The sequence below is a fragment of the Kickxella alabastrina genome, assembly GCF_025024165.1.
Source record: "Kickxella alabastrina strain RSA 675 chromosome Unknown BX661scaffold_2, whole genome shotgun sequence".
Lineage (NCBI taxonomy): Eukaryota > Fungi > Kickxellomycota > Kickxellomycetes > Kickxellales > Kickxellaceae > Kickxella > Kickxella alabastrina.
This window is the reverse complement of record NW_026251473.1, coordinates 410,134-430,288: the sequence shown is the minus strand read 5'-3', so window position 1 is coordinate 430,288 and position 20,155 is coordinate 410,134. Positions and strand designations below refer to the sequence as shown.

General features: G+C 46.3%; 7 protein-coding genes across 7 annotated transcripts; 4 read left to right on the top strand and 3 right to left on the bottom strand.

The window, feature by feature from the left end:
* The first annotated feature begins 567 nt into the window (after positions 1-567).
* On the top strand, positions 568-2,684 carry BX661DRAFT_176738 (allantoicase). Its single transcript, XM_051534435.1, has 2 exons — positions 568-897; positions 1,616-2,684. Exons 1-2 carry the CDS (start codon positions 825-827, stop codon positions 2,572-2,574), a joined length of 1,032 nt encoding a protein of 343 aa, XP_051394555.1. The 5' UTR covers positions 568-824; the 3' UTR covers positions 2,575-2,684.
* Positions 2,682-5,810, top strand: BX661DRAFT_176736 (adaptin N terminal region-domain-containing protein). Its single transcript, XM_051534434.1, has one exon. It carries the CDS (start codon positions 2,976-2,978, stop codon positions 5,757-5,759), a length of 2,784 nt encoding a protein of 927 aa, XP_051394554.1. The 5' UTR covers positions 2,682-2,975; the 3' UTR covers positions 5,760-5,810.
* BX661DRAFT_176735 (uncharacterized protein) lies at positions 5,811-8,362 on the bottom strand. Its single transcript, XM_051534433.1, has one exon. The coding sequence runs from the start codon at positions 8,005-8,007 to the stop codon at positions 5,842-5,844; it is 2,166 nt and encodes a 721-aa protein (XP_051394553.1). The 5' UTR covers positions 8,008-8,362; the 3' UTR covers positions 5,811-5,841.
* A 1,110-nt stretch (positions 8,363-9,472) lies between these two features.
* On the bottom strand, positions 9,473-11,926 carry BX661DRAFT_176734 (uncharacterized protein). Its single transcript, XM_051534432.1, has 3 exons — positions 11,503-11,926; positions 11,324-11,378; positions 9,473-10,679 (listed from the first exon to the last, which is right to left on the bottom strand). Exons 1-3 carry the CDS (start codon positions 11,509-11,511, stop codon positions 9,553-9,555), a joined length of 1,191 nt encoding a protein of 396 aa, XP_051394552.1. The 5' UTR covers positions 11,512-11,926; the 3' UTR covers positions 9,473-9,552.
* A 213-nt stretch (positions 11,927-12,139) lies between these two features.
* On the bottom strand, positions 12,140-13,833 carry BX661DRAFT_176731 (uncharacterized protein). The gene has a single exon (XM_051534431.1). It carries the CDS (start codon positions 13,565-13,567, stop codon positions 12,356-12,358), a length of 1,212 nt encoding a protein of 403 aa, XP_051394551.1. The 5' UTR covers positions 13,568-13,833; the 3' UTR covers positions 12,140-12,355.
* BX661DRAFT_176730 (uncharacterized protein) lies at positions 13,834-15,792 on the top strand. The gene has a single exon (XM_051534430.1). The coding sequence runs from the start codon at positions 13,911-13,913 to the stop codon at positions 15,411-15,413; it is 1,503 nt and encodes a 500-aa protein (XP_051394550.1). The 5' UTR covers positions 13,834-13,910; the 3' UTR covers positions 15,414-15,792.
* Positions 15,793-16,806: 1,014 nt separating this feature from the next.
* BX661DRAFT_222250 (uncharacterized protein) lies at positions 16,807-19,651 on the top strand. The gene is made up of 3 exons (XM_051538849.1): positions 16,807-17,261; positions 18,248-18,437; positions 19,476-19,651. Exons 1-3 carry the CDS (start codon positions 17,134-17,136, stop codon positions 19,494-19,496), a joined length of 339 nt encoding a protein of 112 aa, XP_051394549.1. The 5' UTR covers positions 16,807-17,133; the 3' UTR covers positions 19,497-19,651.
* The last annotated feature ends 504 nt before the right edge of the window (positions 19,652-20,155 follow it).

Genomic DNA, 20,155 nt, shown 5'->3' with positions numbered 1-20,155 from the left:
CAAAGGTCAGCTTTAAGGGGAATTGAAGTGCAATGTCTTATTCAAAACAAATATGTGTAAGTCCAACGAGGCTTCAATGTATTTGCAATATATTTTGCAATAATTTATTTTTAGCCACTCTTGTTCTATTGATACACACCTCCCAAAAAAGTGTATACATTCAGCGATATAAAAAATGAAGATGCTCTGTAGTCAAATCGCTTGATCTGGTAAAAAAAAAATTGCGCATCGGAGGTGGGGGCGTATCGGCGCCACAATGGCAGTGGATATTTTTCCCCCTAATAAATATGGATACGAGCAGGCGTTTATTTCTTGTGTCTGTAGATGGCATGGCGATAACGAAAAGTGAAATAGAATAAAAAGGGGGTGGTGGGAAATCGCAAAATTTAAAAGTCAAATCGATCCAATCCAATTCAATCCAATTCAATCCAATGCAATCCGACCAGCTGCGGAGCACATGCAAAAGGAGGGGGGAATATGGATCTTTTTCCAAAAAAAAATTATTGTTGCAAACCAATCGATTGACAGCTTTTTTTGCCGCGACCAAGAAATAAAGAAAGTGAAAACGGGGGGGGGGGGTGTAATTACGCCTTCTTCTTCTCTCACCTCTCCTGCGAATCGGGCTAGATAATATAAAAAGACAAGTGTTTGGCATCTAGAACCAACTCTTTACAAAAAACATTATCTTTTTCCATTAAAATTAACCAAAGAACAAAGTCCAAGACACGCACTCTTTTTCATCTTCACTCATTTCTTTTCCTATCGCATAGCGATCTCTTGTGAATTACAATTAACAAACATCTAAATAATATTCTAGTTGAACAATGTCTGCTGTGCCTGCTTTCCGTTCTGTTCAGGCAGACTCTGCCGAAGTTGCTGCATTAAAGTCCAAGTCCAGTACGTATATTAAAATTTTTTCCTCACATATACTATATATGGCTATTTTTTTGTTGTTATTTGATTACTATTATTATGAGATTGTTTTTTGTAGCACTCATGTGAGCATTTTGTTTCGTTTCATTCCATTGTGTTTTCTGTCTTCCATGTTCTGGCATTGTTGTTTCTCACCCTACGCTAGCTTGCATTCCCATCTCCTGGAAATATCCTATCCAATCCAATCCAATCCAATCCAACCCCATCCGATAAGATATAAAGTCTTGTGTGCAATGTTTTGGCTTTTGACTTTTTACTTTGGACATTCAGATATCCCTGCGATCGATAATGCATCTTTTTTTATGGATTCAGGAAATGACAATAAAAATGAGATTTCGGATGTCTCTTGGTTTTTTTGTTATTTTTGTTTTTGGTGCGATTGAAACTTTGATAGCGCAATAAAATAAATTGACTGGCCGAATGGATGAATGTTGTTCTTGTATCCAGGTGAAATGAATTTTTTTATCTGATATTTATTGGTGGGGGAGAGGAAATAGAGCAGCAAAAGTTTTAATTTGGTTAGTTTATTTAGATTATCCGTCTCCGTCTGTCTCCGTCAGCGGTGTATATTATTGTTTTCATTGCATTTCCCCATTTGGGCTGTTGCTTACAAAACATAACACACAAAAAACTAATCCAAAACTTTTTCTCTTAACATTTTAATTATTTGGATTCCACATAGACCTCGTCAGCGTGTCTCTCGGGTCCAAGATAATCTCATTCAGCGACGAGTTCTTTGCCGAGGCGTCGAACCTGCTGAAGGATGAAGAAGCGGTATTTCTGCCAGATGTATTCACCGAGCGGGGCAAGCTGATGGACGGATGGGAGACGCGTCGGCACAACAAAAAGTACGACTGGACAATTGTCCAGTTGGGATACCCTGGTTCGATCTTTGGGTTTGACGTGGACACATCGCATTTCACGGGCAACCATGCGCCGGTAGTCAGCATTGAGGGCGCCAACTGCAGCGAAGACGAAGTTATCAGTGGTAAGGCGCAGTTCGAAGAGATCCTGGCTAGGGTTGATATGAATCCGTCGTCGCACCATTACTTTGTGTACACAGCGCCCACCAAAGTGTACACGCACCTGCGGGTCAATAACTACCCGGATGGCGGAATTGCGCGGCTGCGGGTGTACGGACAGGTTGTGCCGCAGGCGTTGGTCGTTAGCTCTGACGGGCTTGTGGATCTGGCATTTGTGGGTAATGGCGGCCGTGCAGTGGCGTGCTCTAACCAACACTACAGCTCGCCGTCTAATTTGGTCCTGCCTGGGCGCGGTAAGACAATGGGCGATGGGTGGGAGACGCGGAGATCGCGGACGCCGAATCACTCTGACTGGGTGGTGCTGAAACTCGGAATCCCTGGTGTTGTGCGGAATGTGGAGTTTGATACGAGGCAGTTTTGCGGGAACTTTCCGCCGCTGGTTACCCTCCATGGTACGGTCTCAGAGGAGGACACGCCGGCGGATGATGCGCGGTGGTTGGAGATTATTGGTGGTGTGCCACTGACTGCTGATAAGCAGCATTATTTTGAGGCGGAGAAGCACCACGGTGTTGCGTTTACGCATGTCAAGTTCACTATGTATCCTGATGGAGGAATCAAGCGCATTCGCATTAATGGCCGCCCGGCTGTGTCCGCCTAAAAAAGGGGAGGGGGGCTTGCAATTTTTATTATTATTGCAATTTTAATTTTAATTTTTTATTTGCTCTCTCTCAAATATGCACATGTTCACTTCAAAATTCATACATGCGTGTGTGTGCTGTGATCTGAACAAAATTGATTTGGTGATGTGACGTAGGTAAGGGCTCTCTCTCTCTCTGCTTACATAGTTGCAGTGTTAATTTACTTTTTTTATTTATTTATTTCCCCCCCCTCATTATTATTATTTTTTTTAGCGCCGCATTGCTGTTCTCTATTTAAAATTTGTATTAAACCTCTTCTTTTATTTTATTTTTTATTCTTGCATTGACTTTAATCTGTGGTCCTATCGAGCTTTTCCCCCCACCTCTTAATAAAGTAGTTTTTTTTTTTACAAAAAGGGAAATGGCCGAGTACCTGAGCAAAGCAATGGCTCTGGCGCAGGACGCGGCCAAGTTATCGCTGCGATTTTCCGAAGGACTAGTTGACAATGCTTTGGAGTTTGGGCTGGACACGCCAGGCGGGTTCTTCGACAACGCCGAGTTTAAACTGACGCAGGTGCGCAAGGAGCTGGGGTCCGGCACGGACAAGGAGAAAGTAGCAGGGCTGAAGCGGCTCCTAGCGGCGATCGCCAAAGGCCACGATGCGTCTGAGTATTTCGCCGATGTGGTGAAGAACGTGGCCTCGGGGAACCTCGAAATGCGGCGGCTCGTGTACATGTACCTATTGCGGTACGCCGAGCAAGAGCCGGATCTGGCGCTTTTGTCGGTCAACACGTTTCAGCGTGATTTGGCGGATAGCAGCCAGGTCATTCGCGCAATGGCGCTGCGCGTCATGTCGAGTATCCGGGTGCCGGTCATTAGCCCAATTGTTGTCATGGCTATTCGCAAGCTGGCCAACGACCGGTCCCCGCATGTGCGCAAGACAGCGGCGCTGGCGGTGTGTAAGCTGCTGCGGCTGGACACGTCGTTGCGCGGGGAGCTGGCGGTGGTGGTGGGCGGCATGCTGGTGGAGAACTCGCCGCTGGCTGTCGGGTCGGTCATCCGGGCGTTCCGCGCGGTCAGCAGCCCGGGCCAATACGACGCCGTGCACGTGCATTTCCGGCGCTGGTGCGTGATGCTGGCGCAGCTGGACGAGTGGGGCCAAGTTGAGCTGACCAAGCTGCTGACGGCGTATGCGCGCACGCAGTTCAGGTGCCCGGGGGAGGAGGGCGCACGGCTGGACGCCGACCACGCGCTGCTGCTGCACAGCATGCACCCGCTGCTGCAGAGCCGCAACAGCGCAGTGGTCATGGCCGCGGTCTCGGCGCTCTGCCACCTGGCGCCCGCCTCGCAGCGGGCGGCCGTGGCCCGGCCACTCGTCCGGCTGATGCGGTCGGGCCGCGAGACCGGCTACGTCGTGCTGACCAATATCCACCAGATCGCGCAGACAACGCCAGCGCCCTTCCACGCGCACGTGCGCAGCTTCTTCGTCACTGCGTCGGACCCGCCGATGACGCGGCGGCTGAAGCTGCGTGTGCTGGCAGCGCTCGTTGACCGGCAGACCGTCGGCATCCTGGTGCCTGAAATCGCCGGGTACACGCGCAGTGCCCACGCGGACACCGCAGTGGGCGCCGTTGGCGTCATGCTGGCGTGCGCACAGAGGCTGCGCGAGGCGACAATTGACTGCTTCCAAAGCCTGCTTCTGCTTGCGGCGCGCCCTGGCGTGCGCGAGGAAGTGGCCAATGCGGCAATGCACGCTGTGCGCGTGCTTTTGCTGGACGGCAGCGTGCGCGATGCGCAGGATCGCCGCGCAATGACGCTGTATGACATTCTGTGCTATTTGGCGCGCACCCTGGACAGGTGCCGTGCGGATGTGGCGCGCGCCCATGTGTATGCGCTGGTGGCTGAGTTTTCCCAGACAAAGTTCGGGTGCCTGCATGGGCTGGACGTCCTGCGCGCCGCCGTGAGGTCGTTCAGGGACGAGGGCCCGCAGGCGAAAATGCAGGTGCTGGAGCTTAGCGCCCGCCTGATGTGTCTGGCGCCGTGTGGCGGCCGCGCAGCGGCCGAGGCCAGGGCTGAGGCCGAGGCCGAGAGCAAGAACACGGCCGAGGGCAAGAACGCGGCCGAGAGCAAGAACGCAGCCGCTGCCAGTGGCCCTCTTGCGCCTGTGCTCGCGGAGCATCGCGAGCTCCTTGCTGGCCTGCACGCATTTGCGTTCACGCTTGCACGCTACGACACGAGCTTTGATGTGCGCGACCGCGCACGCACACTGCGCGCCCTGTGCCCGTTGGCCGGCGACGAGGCGCACGCAGAGGAGATGCCGCGAGTGCTGGAAATGGCCAAGGAGCTTATTGTATCTGCCACCACGGACATGCCAGCTGCAGCGGATTCACATGTGCTTGGCGCTGGCCGGTTCACGGTTGCGTCGCTTTCGCTTACGCTTGGCCGTCCTGTCGCCGGGTATGCGCCGCTTGCAGACTGGCCGCTTGAGAATGTGCGCGGCGTGGATCGGGGGGCCTCCGTGGCAAACCTAGGCCCTGGCCCTGGCTCTGGCCGCAATCTTGGATCTCCAGGCAGCGCGTCGATTGCCGGCGCCATATCAATTGCCGGCATCAGTGGCCGCGCACAGCCCTCTGGCGGCAATGCAGACTATTCGACGCCTCGCAGCCATGTCGCAAACAACGAGGAGGACCTTGACGCATTCTTGGACTCGATTGATGACAGTAGCTCGCATGCCAAGATGCAGAACTTTGCCCATGCTCAGCAGAGCTTGCAGAAGACCGCTATTCTGTACCACCAGTCCAACATATCGTCTGACTCGGAGTCCACCAGCGAGAGCGAAGAGGAAAGTGAAAGCGATGATGATGATGATGATGATGATGATGATGCTGCTCCTGTTGTGGGCGTTTCAAGCGCGGCCCTTGGTGCATCGGAGAGCAGCGAAAGTCGTAATGAAAGCAGCGGTAGCAACGACGAAAGCAAGGGCGAAGGAAATAGCCAAAGCGATGGCCAAAGCGATGGCCAAAATGAAAGCGAGGACGACGAGCGCAGGCCATTTATCCCAGCCGCGCAGACTAACAGACACTCGCCACATGCGCATTTCAAAAACTCTAGTGGCTCGCATAGCGACGACGATGACACCAGCTACCCTGGCACAAGTATGCACTCGCGCCCGCTGATTGAAGACACTTCCAAGTACTGGCAGTGAACCAAAATAAAACATTGTTATTGTTAAAAAATTAATAATAATAAAATAATAGGCTGCTTTTCCTTCACTATCCCCTTCCACATTAGCTCCTCTCCTTGAGCTGCCTGTACATGGCCTCGATCTGCTTGGCATAGTACTGGCTCGCAACCCTGCGCTTAAGCTTATACGTTGAAGTGAGCAGCCCATTGCCCTCAATATCAAAAGGCGTCATGTCGCAATACACAGCGGCGATCATCTCACAAGTGCGCAGCCTAGCCTTATTTCCATGCTGGTAAAGCACAACCTGCATAGCACTAATGACCTGCTCGTCATTGGCCAGGTACTCCACCGGGGCCGACTTATTGTCTGTAATCTTCTGCGCCAGGGGCAAAAAGGCATCCAGCACTGGAACAACAATGGCGACGAGCTCCGAGTGATCCGGATGATTAGTGATGAAAATATCATGGACCAGCGGATGCCGACTGTATATGGTCTCGAGATGCTCCAGGGGAACGCATTGGTCGTAGGGTTCGCCAATATGCACGACGTTTTCCTTCCTGTCGATGATCTCGATATTTCCATCCTCGTTGATCTGCGCCAAGTCACCGGTCGCCAGCCACTCGCCGTCAAGGGACACGTGGGAGCGCGCCTCATCCTTGTAGTATCCGGCAAAAACATTGGTGCCACGGACCAGGAGCTCGCCCCTAGGGTGCGGGTGCGACGATGTGAGGAATCCAATCTCCGGCACGTCCCTCAGACAAATATCGACGCCCGGCAAGGGCACACCGACATGCCCCGAAGTGCGATCACTGAGGAGACCGGCGGTCGCCGCCGCGCAGCACTCTGTTGCCCCGTAGGTTTCGAGCAATGGGCAGCTGATAGCCACACGGAGGAAGCTCATCACCCGGGCGTCAATCGGATCACCGCCAGAGATCAGAAGCTTCAGGCGGCCGCCGAAAAACTGCGCCATTTTGTTGCACACAAGCTTATCCCAGAACGAATGCTTGAGCCCGCCCTTCCCTGACTCCAATCTCTGGAGCTTCTGCTTAATCGCTGTGCGCGCCATTGCGCCGTTAATCCCGGGCGCGTAAATGGTGGCGGCAGTGACCCGATGGTAGATGTCATTGAAGAGGTAGGGGACACCGGCCATTACTGTTGGGCGCAAGCTCTGGGCGTCCTCGGCAATATGCACCATATCGCTAGAGAAAAACCCAATGCGCATGCCGCCGAGCATCCCTGTATACACGATGCTGCGTTCGAAGCAGTTTGCCAAGGTGAAGAAGCTAAGGTACGTTGCGTGGTACAAGGGCATTGCTTGGTAGAGTGACTTTGCCGAAAACACGTAGCTTCCATGCGTGCTCACCACGCCCTTTTGCGCCTCAGTCGTTCCCGAAGTGTACGCTATGGTGCACACATCGCCGGCGGTCGGGGGTTTAGGCGCTGAGGGGTTGGCATGTCCCAAATCCATCACGCTGCACATATCCAGGAGCACAATGTCCTGGGTTTCTGCATGCTTGTGCATTGTGCGGATAGAGCTCATGGAAAACCCAGCGGCTGCCGGGTTCTTGGCCTTTCCCGTCAGGGCATCCATCGATATAATGACCTTGAGGCTCGGTATCATGTGTCGGACGGCAAGTAGCGTCGAGATCTTGTCGACTGAGCAGACAATGACTGTAAGCTGCGCATGGTTGACTATATGCTCGACGCAGTCACTGCTAAGTGTATCGTAGAGGGCGACAGAGTACCGGCGGGATCGGAACCCGCTAAACTCCGCGATCACCCACTCAGCGCGGTTCTTTGAATAAATCCCCAGCGGCGTCTGTACTCCGCCAGAACCCATTCCGCGCCCCACGTATTTCTCAAAAACAACGTCCAGACCTTGTCCGAACAAATCCACGCTTTCAGCTATCTCTGTTGTGTTTTTCCACTTGTACTCTCCAAAATTATGCTTGGCTTGGTTGTAGTGGCGAGCGCCCAGGAAGGGGGTGCTGGGGAAGAGACTGATGGATCTTTGGAAGAGATCGTAGAGTGTGTGGACATTGGAGTATTCGTCTGGGATTCGACCATCGGGGTATTCAGGGTGACGGAGAATAGCAGAGTACCCGGGACGTGCGGAGTTTGGGATGACGTAGGAGTTGAAATGGTGGTGGCTGTTGTGATGGTTGAGGAGATGCTGGGGGATATGACTTTGGTGGTGAGAGTGGTGTGGGATATGGCTGCCGTGGTGTGGAATGTGGCTGAGATGGTGGTGTGGTTGCTGGGTGTACATTTTTTCAATATGAATCGTATGTGTGTGTGTTGTCAGTAGATCCAGAATAATATAAGAGTAATAAAAAAGTATTTGGTATTGAAGATACTTAGATAAGTGTGTGCGTGATGACAACAAAAAAAGGGATAGAGATGAAGTGTCCTTCTCCCACCCAGACTTGTTTATATATTAAAAATGATAGATCTTTTACATCATCAAGAAACCTCCCCCCCTCCAAACCGCATGCTAATTAAATTCCACCTTGACACACCTTTTGTCTCGGAAAAAAGAATGAATGAATGAATGAATGAAAAAGCAAAATGAAACTAAATCTGCCCAAAAAAAATTGTTCCGTTTTTTCCCCGTTATATCGCTGAGCCTCTTTATTTCTTTATCCGGCAGTTTTTGTTTCCTTTTGTTTTATTGTATTCCTGATCATACACACACACGCATACAAAAAAATCAATGCCGGCAAGTGGAAAAAATAAGTAGTAAAAGAGGGGTTTTTTTGGCTCTAAATTTAAACATTTGCAAAATACACCCATCATTCGGAAATACAATGACAATAAAGCATTGCGTTTTAGTTCATAAATAAACAATATCACAAGCCATATCGTATCGGCATATACAGCAACCCCGTTGGAAAAAAAGTACTATTTGAATCACTTTTTTTTTTGTTTGTTTTTATTTTTTAATAAGGACTATTATGTTTTGTTATTGTTTTCTTGTCCACATATCTTGTCTTGAAAATTATTTTAACTAGTATAATAATTTTCTTAAAGCTCTCTTTTTTTCCGAGTTTACTTTGTCTTTTTTGTTTTTCCTCCATGCGTACACAAAGAAAAAAAAAAGTAAACCCGGAAAAAAAGAGGGTCGCAGTGGTGGAAAGCATGCGTGCACATGTAAAAAAGGGAATACACGCGATAATCAACATTCCACACAAAATAATAAGAAAAATAAAAAGGTAAAGTGGCGTCATACCATGATCTAGTTTTTTTTCTCTGCAATGTCTGTCCACCTCATCCCATATCCAAGTTTCCCTTCTTGTGCTGTAAATCGCGTGCAACCCCAATGGTAACTGGCATATTTTGGTTGGAAAAATACATGGCAATATTTGTAAACGACAGTGAAAGAGAGGCTTGGAATATAATATATCCGACTTTTTTGTTTTTCTTTTCTCTGCCGGCAATTATTTGGTTTAATTGCGGTCTTTTTTAACCGTCTCAAAAAAACTGGCCGCTTGCATACATACAACAACTCAAAATGCACCGATGATTTATTGAGCCAAGCCGGCTGTGTAAATAATTCATCCGTTGAAATGTCGGAAATACACAATATCCAATAGCCCCTCAACCCCGGGTTTTACTAATAGTGCGAGAGGAACCAAAAATGAGGAACGAAAAAAATCCAAACATTAGGCACTATTTATTGGCCAAAAACATAAAAAAAGTATTGATTTAATTAACAAATTTACATTATTATATACTAAAGTCGATATCCAATATTCAATTTCCCCTAAAAAAACAGAAAATAAAAAGAAAAAACACGTGAAAAATAATTCATTAATCAAGCCTGATGGCTCACAACAGCGCTGCCCACAGGAACAGCAGTTGACTTGTGCACAGAAGAACCGACATCATTGTGGTCGTCACCAATGGCAATGGGCGAAGACGGCATGTCATCGTCAAGTGTGTGATGTCCATTAGATCCTGCGAGCTGTGGTGACGAAAACTCGACGCCCGCAGCCAACACAACACTGCTGGGAGGCGCACTATTTGTATGCAACTCGGAGCCAACAGACCCATCGTCCTTGTGGTACTCGGCCATATGCGAGTCGCCGCCAATGCTGCCGTCGGCATCAATGTCCATGTCCCCGTTATGAGACAGCCTGTCGGCGCCGTCAGCAAAAGGAACGGCCGTCAGCGCGGCAGCCACCGACGATGCCTCGGAGCGAGCCGACGAAGGCACGGCCGATGGGTTGGCTGATGATGAAGCAACAGCCGTCAATCCGCCGTAACTGCTGTTACCGCCCTTGTATGTCTCGAGCTCCTGCTGATACCGGAACATCTCACGTTCGTAAAGATCAAAGTACTTCTTTTTCTCCGCCTGCGACAAGTTCTTCCACTTGATTCCCATGGCCTTTGTCATTTCGCCGTAGGTCAGGTCGGTCCCGCGGCTGCGAATGTTGGGACGCTCAACCTGGCAGTACAGGACAAACGCGTTGGCCGGCCGCCGCGGCGCATTGGGGTCTTTCTCCATCCGTGGCTTGCGTAAGCCTGTCTGGTCGTGCGTGCTGTTGGCTGACATCGGCTGCGGGGTATTGGCCGAGCTGCGCGTCTTGTGCGGGTTTACGTTGTAGGGGCCGCGCCGACGCCCGCGACCTGTTTTCAGCGTGGAGCTGGCTGCTGGAACTGTGGCCGGGTGGTGGGCCTCATTTGGATCAATGTCGGATGCCGGCGGGTGTGGGAATGTGTCCTTGAGAGGCGCGTCGGAATCTGACTCCGAGTCGTCGTGATGATAGTTGCTGTAATGGCGCGAGTTCTCGAAGCGCTCCAGCAAAATGTTGCGCTCGATTTTCATCCGGCGCAGGCACTTTTCTGAGCGAAGCAGCTTGACGGCCAAAATTTCATTGTACTCTTCAAGCTCCTCGAGCTGGCGTTTCAAGTCGCGGCAACGATATTTGTGATGCTTCTCTACAGTGCAGTAAATAATACAGTGATTTTTGATAAGTAATTGCGCATTGTCGATGCTCAAAAAAGAAGTGAAAGAACAAGAGGGTAAGCAATGAAAGGTGTTGATGGACAGCAGACATGCATTAATTATTGTTGCGAGTGAAACGCAGGAAAAAGGAAAAAAGAAAATAGGGAATAGGAAAACGGGCAAAAGGGGGCAAGTGGTGTTTAGAAAATGTAAAAAAAAACAGGAAGTGTTTAAAAAAGGAAAGGAAAGAACATGTACAGCGCAGACAATGACAATAGATTGAGACAATCAAATGCATCATTACTATTAACGTCAAATGGCAAGAATAAAAATTTAAATAAAAAAGAAATGTAAAAACATCATCAGATGTCAGAGAATGCGCAAATAACAAGAAAAAGCAGTGAATGAATGCGTTGAAAGAATAAACGAACAAATGAGCAGCCTCTTTTTTATCCCCCCTTTCCTCCCACCTTTTTTAATTCAGAAATATTTTTAAAAGCGTATGACAAGAAAAAATTAGATTGCACTATTTCCCAAGAGAAAAAGCCAGTGGGTCGAGCACCATTAAAAAAAAGAAAAAAGTGGGATCTAGAGTAGTGAGTGGTGGTACAATATTATTATTTTATCAATAACTTACCATCAGCGGCGTCGCCCAGAGCCAGAGGGACTGATGAGGGCTTTGGCTTTATTATCTACATCAAATAATAATTAAGGAAAAGAGTATGGCCAAAAGTAAAACACATAATGTTAGTAAACGTGCGACATCATGTTTGAGTGTGCACAAAGTGGCGAGTGTAATTGAGCAGGTGTGCTTACCTTTGACATGCTAAAAGAACTGACGGTAAATGGTGCTCTTCGCTTGCGTGTATGCGTGTTAATGGTAATGTAAGGTTAAATAGAGTCACCCTGGCAAAAAAGGAGCGGTGTTATTATTATGCGCAGCTAGAGTCAAAAAATAAAGTGAAAAAAGAAGTTGAATTCAAAAACAAAGAGAAAACAGATAGAGATACGAAAAAGGACAGGTAGAAACACCCCCTATATATTATGAGCGAAAAAGGTGGGATGGATAAGGGGGGTGGAAAAATGGACAGAAGGGGTAAAAAAAACTAAAAACTAAAGAAAATGGTGGAAAGGGTAATAAAAAATTTTAATAAAAAATTTACTATAGAGTATAAAAAAGGATTTTTGATGAAAATTGAAAAAGGAAAAGATAAAAAATGTAAAATATGTAAAAAAAAAATTATTTACAAGAAAATATGAAAGGGGAAACGAAAAAAATTCTGCTATTCGGCGTTATGTTTTTTATTCTTTTCGATATTCTTCAGGGGTGGAGCGCCGCTTTAGCATCAATAATTTCCAAAAAATTGAGCTAGCTTGTCAAAGTGAAAAAAGTGAAGAAAAAATTAAAAGAGGAGCGACTTAAAATGGCTCGGTTTGAATTCCCCCTCTCCCCAAAAAAAGTAATCGTACTTAAAAAAAAATAGAACCAATTTCGTCCGCAAATGAAAAGAAAAAGATTCGAAGCCTTTGCTCCCTTCCCTTGTCCCTCTTTTTCGTCCTCTTTTAACTCGCTGTGCGTGAATGAAAAAAGTCAAAAAAGAGAGTAAGAGAGGGCCCAAAGAATGTGGTCATATTTATTCCTCTGTATCGGCTCCCACACTCTCTTGCTTCAATTTAAGCTTGTCGGCCACCAGCTGGGAGACCACGGCGACACGCGCAGAGAGCGACCGTCAGCGCTAGTAGTCTCAAAAACAACAGCCTGATCGGGGTGCGCCATGAACTGCTCGACGTGCTCAAGGCGCATCAGAGCCAGGCCGGCATTAAAAATAGCCGACCCGGCCTTGCCCGGCGGCACCTTGCGTGTGCGCGCAGGCCTCGCCTCCGCACCCTGACCAGAGCCCTGCTCAGTACCCTGATCAGCAGATGCAGCCGGCGCCACACGCACAATGTCGGCATGTGGCTGCGGCAGGCGCCGTGGGTCAAAGCCGCGATCGACGCCCCACGGATGGTCGCCGAAAATCACAGGCACGATGCGCTTGCGCACGACGCCCCGATGGTGCGTGCGGATGGTCAGCTCCTGACCGACGTAGCAGCCCTTGCTGAAGTGCACGCCGTGCATGTAGTCCATGTTGCACTCCAGGGGCACCGACACGTCGGGGACAAAGTCGTCACAGCCCTCGGGCACACCCTTCAGTATGCGGCGCAACGCGTACTCGCTCGCCGGCCGCTCCTCGAAGGAGGCCGGCAGTGTAGGCACTGTGAACTTGGGCAGCAGCAGCCGCAGCCCCATTCCGGGAGCACGGCTGTCGGCCAGCCAGACGTCACTGGCGGCCGACGCCTCCCCCCTGAATATCAGCCCACCGGGCGGCACGTGGCCCAGTGGCCGTCCGACATTGCCCACTAGCGCGGCACTGCCTGGCCCCCACACGTTCCAGACGCCAAACTCTTCGGACGCGTCGCGTACGGCTACCTGCGACCGCAGGCGGTAGAACTGCAGTGTCTTGAGGAGCCGCTCGCGTGCGCGCACGTCGACCTCAACCAGGAACACTGGGTGTGGAAAGTTCACGCCCATGTTTTTCGGATATATGAAGGCATCTGCGATGATGCGGCCTTGCGGCATGAGGAATCCTGTGAGCATGCCGGAGCCGCCCTGGTCGATCAGCGGCATGTTGTTGCACTGCATGCCCTGTAGGAATGCGCTGGCGTCGCGACCGCTGACTTCAAGCACAGCGCGCTTGCTCACACGCGCGAACTGGTCGCTGCCATCCAGTAGCGTTTCTAGTTCTGTCGGCCTCTGTACCCGCTGCAGGCCGCCGCTGCACTGTTTGGTGCTGCTGTGGAACGCGCGTCGCCGTAGGATTCCGGATGCTGTGCGAATCATGAGTGTGTGGGTGTATGGGTGAAGATAATAAAAGATAGCAGTGCTGAAAAAATTGAATAAGCAAAGCAGAACAAAAGGGGGGAAGAGTGGTAGCACTGGCAAAAATAGGCACGACCAGCACAATCAGCCGAATAACGGCTCGCGACTCGTAAGATCTCATAGCCGCTCATTGCATAATTAGAGCCCTCCAAAAACACAAATAGAGCTCAAGCTGGCTGCGGGGTTGCACGCCCATTAAAAAAATCAATTCCGTCGAATTCCACTTCTATTTTTTCATTTCCAAATTCGACTTTCGATTCTTTTCAAAATTCAAAATTCAACCCACTCGGGCCTTTAATCCGCAATGTCGCAGTCAATGGGCAAGCCGTGGCTGGTCAACATGTTTGCCGACAAAAACCTGCAGCTCGACGAGACCCCGAAGCGGGTGCGACGACTGGTCCAGCTCATAAGCATTACCCGACACGGCCCAGAAGAGGCCAAATACCCAGTGGTCTGCGAGATATCCGACAAGAAACACTTTATGCGCGCTATATTCTCTAAAGGAGCTCTAAAGTCCATGGAGAAGCTATCAAACCAACCGATCGAGTCTCTGCGCGGCGCAATCTTCCAGGTCGACGTGTGCGTCCCAAAGATATACGTCCCCGGAGCCGATTCCACCAAGGACCGCAAGTATACGTATTTTCCAAAGCATGTGCGCGACAATAACACTGCGCAGTTCTGGATGGTCATCAGCAAAACCTGCTATATGGGCGGCGAGGGCAACAACACCTTTGATGAGCCGGAGTTTATACATACCAATCGCTACGTCAATGAACGCTTGAGTGAGCTGGCCATTATCGTTTATCCGCAGCTGGAGCACACAGGCGTTGCGGAGCGCAGGGGCTGCGGTGGCTGCCTACTCGGCTCGCTTACTGCTGCGAGTCACACCAAGACTGAGGGAACTGGGCTCACTGGAATATCGGCCATTACAGACTTTACACAAAACATGGATCAAATAGACCTGGACGCCAACGATGTCTTTTCGTGGCGCGTCAAACACCCCGAGCTGCATCTGGACAAAAATTTCGAAGCAGAAACCACCGAGCTCTTTTTACACAAGAGGCAGCGGCTTTCATCTTATAGCTCACCCGAACGTGAACACGACTTTTCGCAATGTCCACCGATCGAAACCCAACGCACACCGAACACGCCATGCAATCGCAATGCCGCCACACAGCGCCAGCGACCACCCACAATATGCGATGTGCCCTTTGTGGCGGACATGAAGGCTGCATGGGAATGTGAAAACCTGTGGGAGTCACTATCCATACAATACACCAGCATTCCATTCATGCCAACGTGCACATTGAAGCCGCAGCCCCGGGGGCAAACACAGATCACACAACAACCACAGCCACGCACACGACAGCTGCAAGGGAACACTCAGCCATTAATTCCCAATCAACGCCCCTTTTTGTCACCATACAACGACCCAGGCTTCATCACATCCAGCTTTTCTGCGACCCAAGATAGCATTGTTAACCCTCCTACCAATGAAACATCGATGCTAGTGTCGTTGGCCAGAATCAACCACCAGGTCTCGTGCACAGAGAAAGTATACGACGATTTGAATGGCTTGTTGAGGCCCGCAGGCTCCAATTGCACCGACTCTAAAGAGGTCATGAGCGCGCTTTTTGGCGATATAAATAGCAGCAATCCGCCGACGCCTAGTCTTGACAATTTGGATGCCTCGGTCAGCCATATGTTGAGCGGCCAAAGCAGAGACATATTTGGTGCTGGAGATTATTGGGAGCAATCGCCCCAGGCTGTAATTAATCTTATGCCCACTCTCGATGAGATGGAGTAGAGTGGACATTGCCAATGGATGAGGGGTTTACTTGGTGGTCAATTGGGGGTTCACTTGGTGTTTTTTTGTTGTTTTACTCTATGATTGAAGGCATGGTATTGTAGCTGCTTCACCATGGGAGATTCCACGAATTTGAAATACCTTCTTTTTTCTCTCGACTTTTATTATATGATCTACATCAAGGCGTTATTAATTTTATTTTTTGTATTTTACGATTATTTTATTTTTATTTTGATGGTGGGTGATGTTTATGTTGTTATTGTTATTGTTTTGATTCATCACCAAAAGCCGAATGTTTTTGCACCTAGTCATTCAGCCATCCGTTCAGCCAGTGCCAAGGTGTTTATTAAACGAATGAGCGGCGGGAATAATTAAAATCCTCACTGAGTCCCTTGGATTTTCGCATTGCGTCTGTATGCAATGTGTTTAGATGACAACCCAATTGTTGTTGAAATGAAAAATATCAGGTAAAAAGGTAGCTAACTGGCGGTCTTTTAATAATTGATGATGTGCAGATCACTAATAAGGTGCTACTAATTTAAATAATTGCACGACGCTTTTCTTCACTTGTAAACAAATGATATATGGAGATCGCAAGGAAAAACAATTGCATCTTTATTAACAAAATTGTTTTCAAAGTGGAATAAAATTAGCATTTTGCTTTGGAAACATCAACAATGGATTTTCTTTATTTTTAATTTTGCGGAAATTGCTTGTTTCTTTATTGTTTGAATGGCTTTATTCTGCATTTTTCTCGGGAAAACAGAAAACCTCAAGTTGTAAAAAATAATATAGGAAGAAATAATATGCAATGGTGACGTATAAATGTAGAGCAAATAGCAAAGAAAAAACAAGTTGTGCATGAATGCACGACTTGTTTTTTTTTACGTTTGATATACACCTACATCCTTTTACACAATGTTATCTTTTTGCTTTTATTTTCTAAAAACAAATGCAAATGTGAATCCCCAAACAATAAATGCATTAATGGCAAGCGATACCCACGGATATATTTAAACCTGTTTTCATATTATTTTTGACCTGTTTTTAATAAAGCATAGAAAAGACAATGTATGAATATTTGGGGGCGTCCAATGAATAAACCTATTTTACAAGCAAAACTTGTGTGTTGCTTGCAGGCGTACACGCAAACACCTGCATCAATAACAAAAATTTTGCACATAGGCGCACACAATTTTTTTGCGACAGTAACAAACGTGGTGAAAATCAGGATTGCAAGGAAAACCAAAAATAAAGTGTAAATATGAAAATGTGAAAATAAATTTATTCGCTCATTCATTCATTGAAAGATATAAAAAACACGGCTTACACAAAGCAACCATGCATTACCTGTTTTTTTAATAAAATTTATTTTTGTCTGTGCGTAATATCTATTGGGCTCAGTATTTATTTCTTATTTCTTCTTTGCTGTTCGTTTTGTTCCTCTCTACTTCATTCTTTGGTATAAAAGCAGTACCTGGGTCGGCTATCCTCTTTTTTTATTTTACCATCCACATTGAATAATCAAGAAACCCGATTCAGCGCACTCCCTCTCATCCCTTTCCAAGACCATTTGTTCCTTTTCCATTTTACGTCAAGAAAATAATAATTATATTCAGTTATTTTTTGTGTATTTCATTATCAGCTCTTTTCTGTTATTCTCGTTGCTTAAATACATATTGGCTCAATTATTTGGTATAATTTATCATTACATTCTACAATGAACTCCACCGCCACCTTTTCCATCAGCACTGTGGTTGCCGCCACCGCGTTTGCCACCACCATGAATACCGTCGTTCGCCGTGATATCCCAATGCCCACTGGCCAGCCTGACAACAACTACGACGAGTCCTACTAAATACAAACTCATATAGTTCTGTATTCACACACCTCTTTTTTATTTTTCGACCTCCTCACTACCCGCATGTCATTTGTTTATATATAATCGCCAAATCCAAGTTTCTATTTCTGTCGAGCCAGAAAAAAAACTAATACCGTCTATTTTTTTATTCTTGGCTCTCATCGAGTAATAGCTTTTTAATTAATTATTTTTATTTATTCGCTCGTTTGTCGGAGCAACCATATTTTATTACGACTTTGGGCATCTCGGTCCACATATTACTGCTATTTTTTGTGGACGTGGGCTCGTTTTCTTCGTGAACGTACTCTTTCTTATACACAACACCATGCCATTGACGATGCCTTTTTTAACTGGAGAGCAAGGAGAGGTGTGGAAATATTAGCTCAACCTTTTTATATTATTTGTGGCTTTCTAATTTCTTTCTCTTTACTTTTTAAATAATTTTTTTTATAAATAAACAGCATTTTGTTTTGCATTTTGCACGCACACGCACACGCACACGCTCATGAATTCACGCACAGAAAAAACTAAATAGTAAAATCAAAAAAGTAATGTTCATTACGAAGCAGTGAGTGTGTATTACTTTTTTTGCAACTAAAAAAGTAATGATTTCCCCTAAATAAGCAATTGATCAAGCCTGACCTATACGTTTACAGTATTTTTCCTTATAAAGATCAAACACTTTTTACTAAACCTTGAAAACTCCACTGTTACAAATCCCTAACCCCTGGAGTAACCTTTGAAGTTGTATTTACGCGCTTACCTTTACATTTAGTTAAAATTTAGTGCGTTAACAGTGTCGCTAACATCTTTTTCCAAAGGTAGATAAAAGTCATCACGCATATATGACCTTTTCATAAGCAGCTAGCAGCAGACTACTCTTTAACCAAGCAAATATTTTTAGTACTGCTGCTGTTTTCCAGTATTTTGTTGTCATCGCCGATTAAGGATGGCGAAAAGTGCCATCAGGCAGACAGAAGTGGGATAATCGTGACATGGCTACGGTGCTTAACTTTTACATCATCCCCAGCGACCTGCTTACAGGCGAGCAGCTTCCCTGTTTCTTGCGCAAAAAGGCACCGCTCGAGTCGGCTGAACCCGAGTCTACAGTGATGTCCAAGTCTTTTGCCCAAGCCAAAGTCCAAGCTCAAGCACGCGCAATGGTCCGTCTGTCCCTGCTTTTCTTTTCAAGAAGCAGCGCAATGATCAATATTGTCAACCATAGCGGGTTATTGCCTCTGGTTTCTAAGAATGTGCTGGGTTGCTATGCAATCTGGATGGGAAATATCTCGATTTGCAGGAGATTTGAATTATTAGATATTTGTAGCCTCATTCTTTTCTTCAGTGTAACCTGTGCCTGATTTAATTCAATTATTTAAATGATTAGATGCGCTTTTCAATTACCATGTGGTTTGAAGAGAAAAAGCGCAATATAGTGTCAGGCTCTTTTATTTTATGATTCTTAATTTAATATGTCGACCATCATTTGTAATATTTTGTATCAATTATTTGTTTCGGCCTTATTCAAACAATATTGTCTTTTTACAACATTGAAAAAAGTACATATAGCAAGTAAAAATATCAAATGATCACGGCATATTTTGATTGTCAATGGATACATTGGGCATTCACACGGGAATGCATTCAGTTTCTTATTGTCGCATTTTTAACAAAAAAGTAGATGTGCAAAAAAGGGCAACAAGTAGTTGTTGATTTCCTTGACAAAATAAGTGTGGCGGCACCGTATCGACACAAATCTCAGGATTGAATGAAGGTGCGCTGTGTATTTTATTTGAAAGTGGATACATCATGTGTGTATAATAATTAAACAGGCGTAACAACAGGCAACAATTTGGCTTTATTCTTACGCAAGTAAAACAGTGTACTTTTTAATGCGGCGATGTAAAAATTTTTGAACAAGCCAGTGTTCGTTTGCTCAAGCATCCAGGTTTGACAGGTATTATAAAATATAAATGATTTTTGTTGATTTTCACTTGTCGTATCCATTACGTTTTTATAAATATATCCTTATACTTTCAACTTACTACTTGGAGTTGTTACGCTAAAATAAGCTTATTTTTTGACATACCAGCTTTGAATTTACATATTCACTTTGAACCCTTACCAGTCGATATATACAACAAAGATGAAATTTTTTGTAGCTGCCATAGTCTGCATGTTTGCTACTGGAGCTCTTGGAGCACCTTTACTGGCACCGGTAGATGTTATTACTCAAACACACTTAATTCAGCCTGGCAGAGATTGGCCGGTCAACCAACATGGAGCTGGCGGTGGGCGTCAAAATCCATAAAAATATATATATTGTTCCAACTTGGCATAAAGTAACAATATACTATTAAGAATGGCAGCAGTGGTGACAATGCTTGATATCTATTCTGTAATTTCTCATTTTATTTTGTCTTAAAATATTAGCATTCAGTATTTTAATTGGCCTTTAATATATTAATTGTAACCCTGATTTATGTTTTGAGTTTTTTGCTTTTTTGCTTTGCTCTTTGTTTTATGAGCATGCGGGTGTGCAAAAATATGACTGCATAATTAATTATGATTTTTGCTGCAGTAAACACATGATACAAAAAATATATTAATGGGTATGAGGGCATGAAGCCTTTAATAAATGGGTTTTCCATAAAGTTTCGTTGCTTTTTCAGCTATCCTGTAAATATTTTTACGCCAGGCGCTTTGAATAAGTCAATAATTCTCTAGTTTCTCAAATTAATTTTTACTCCTATTCATATCTTTTGCCACTCCATTTTATTGCAAATAATTTTAGCGTATATGCTTTTTTTACATTTTTGTTGCCATGTCAACAGATCATCTCAATAATATACAAATTAACCTTGCCTTGATGAATCAATTT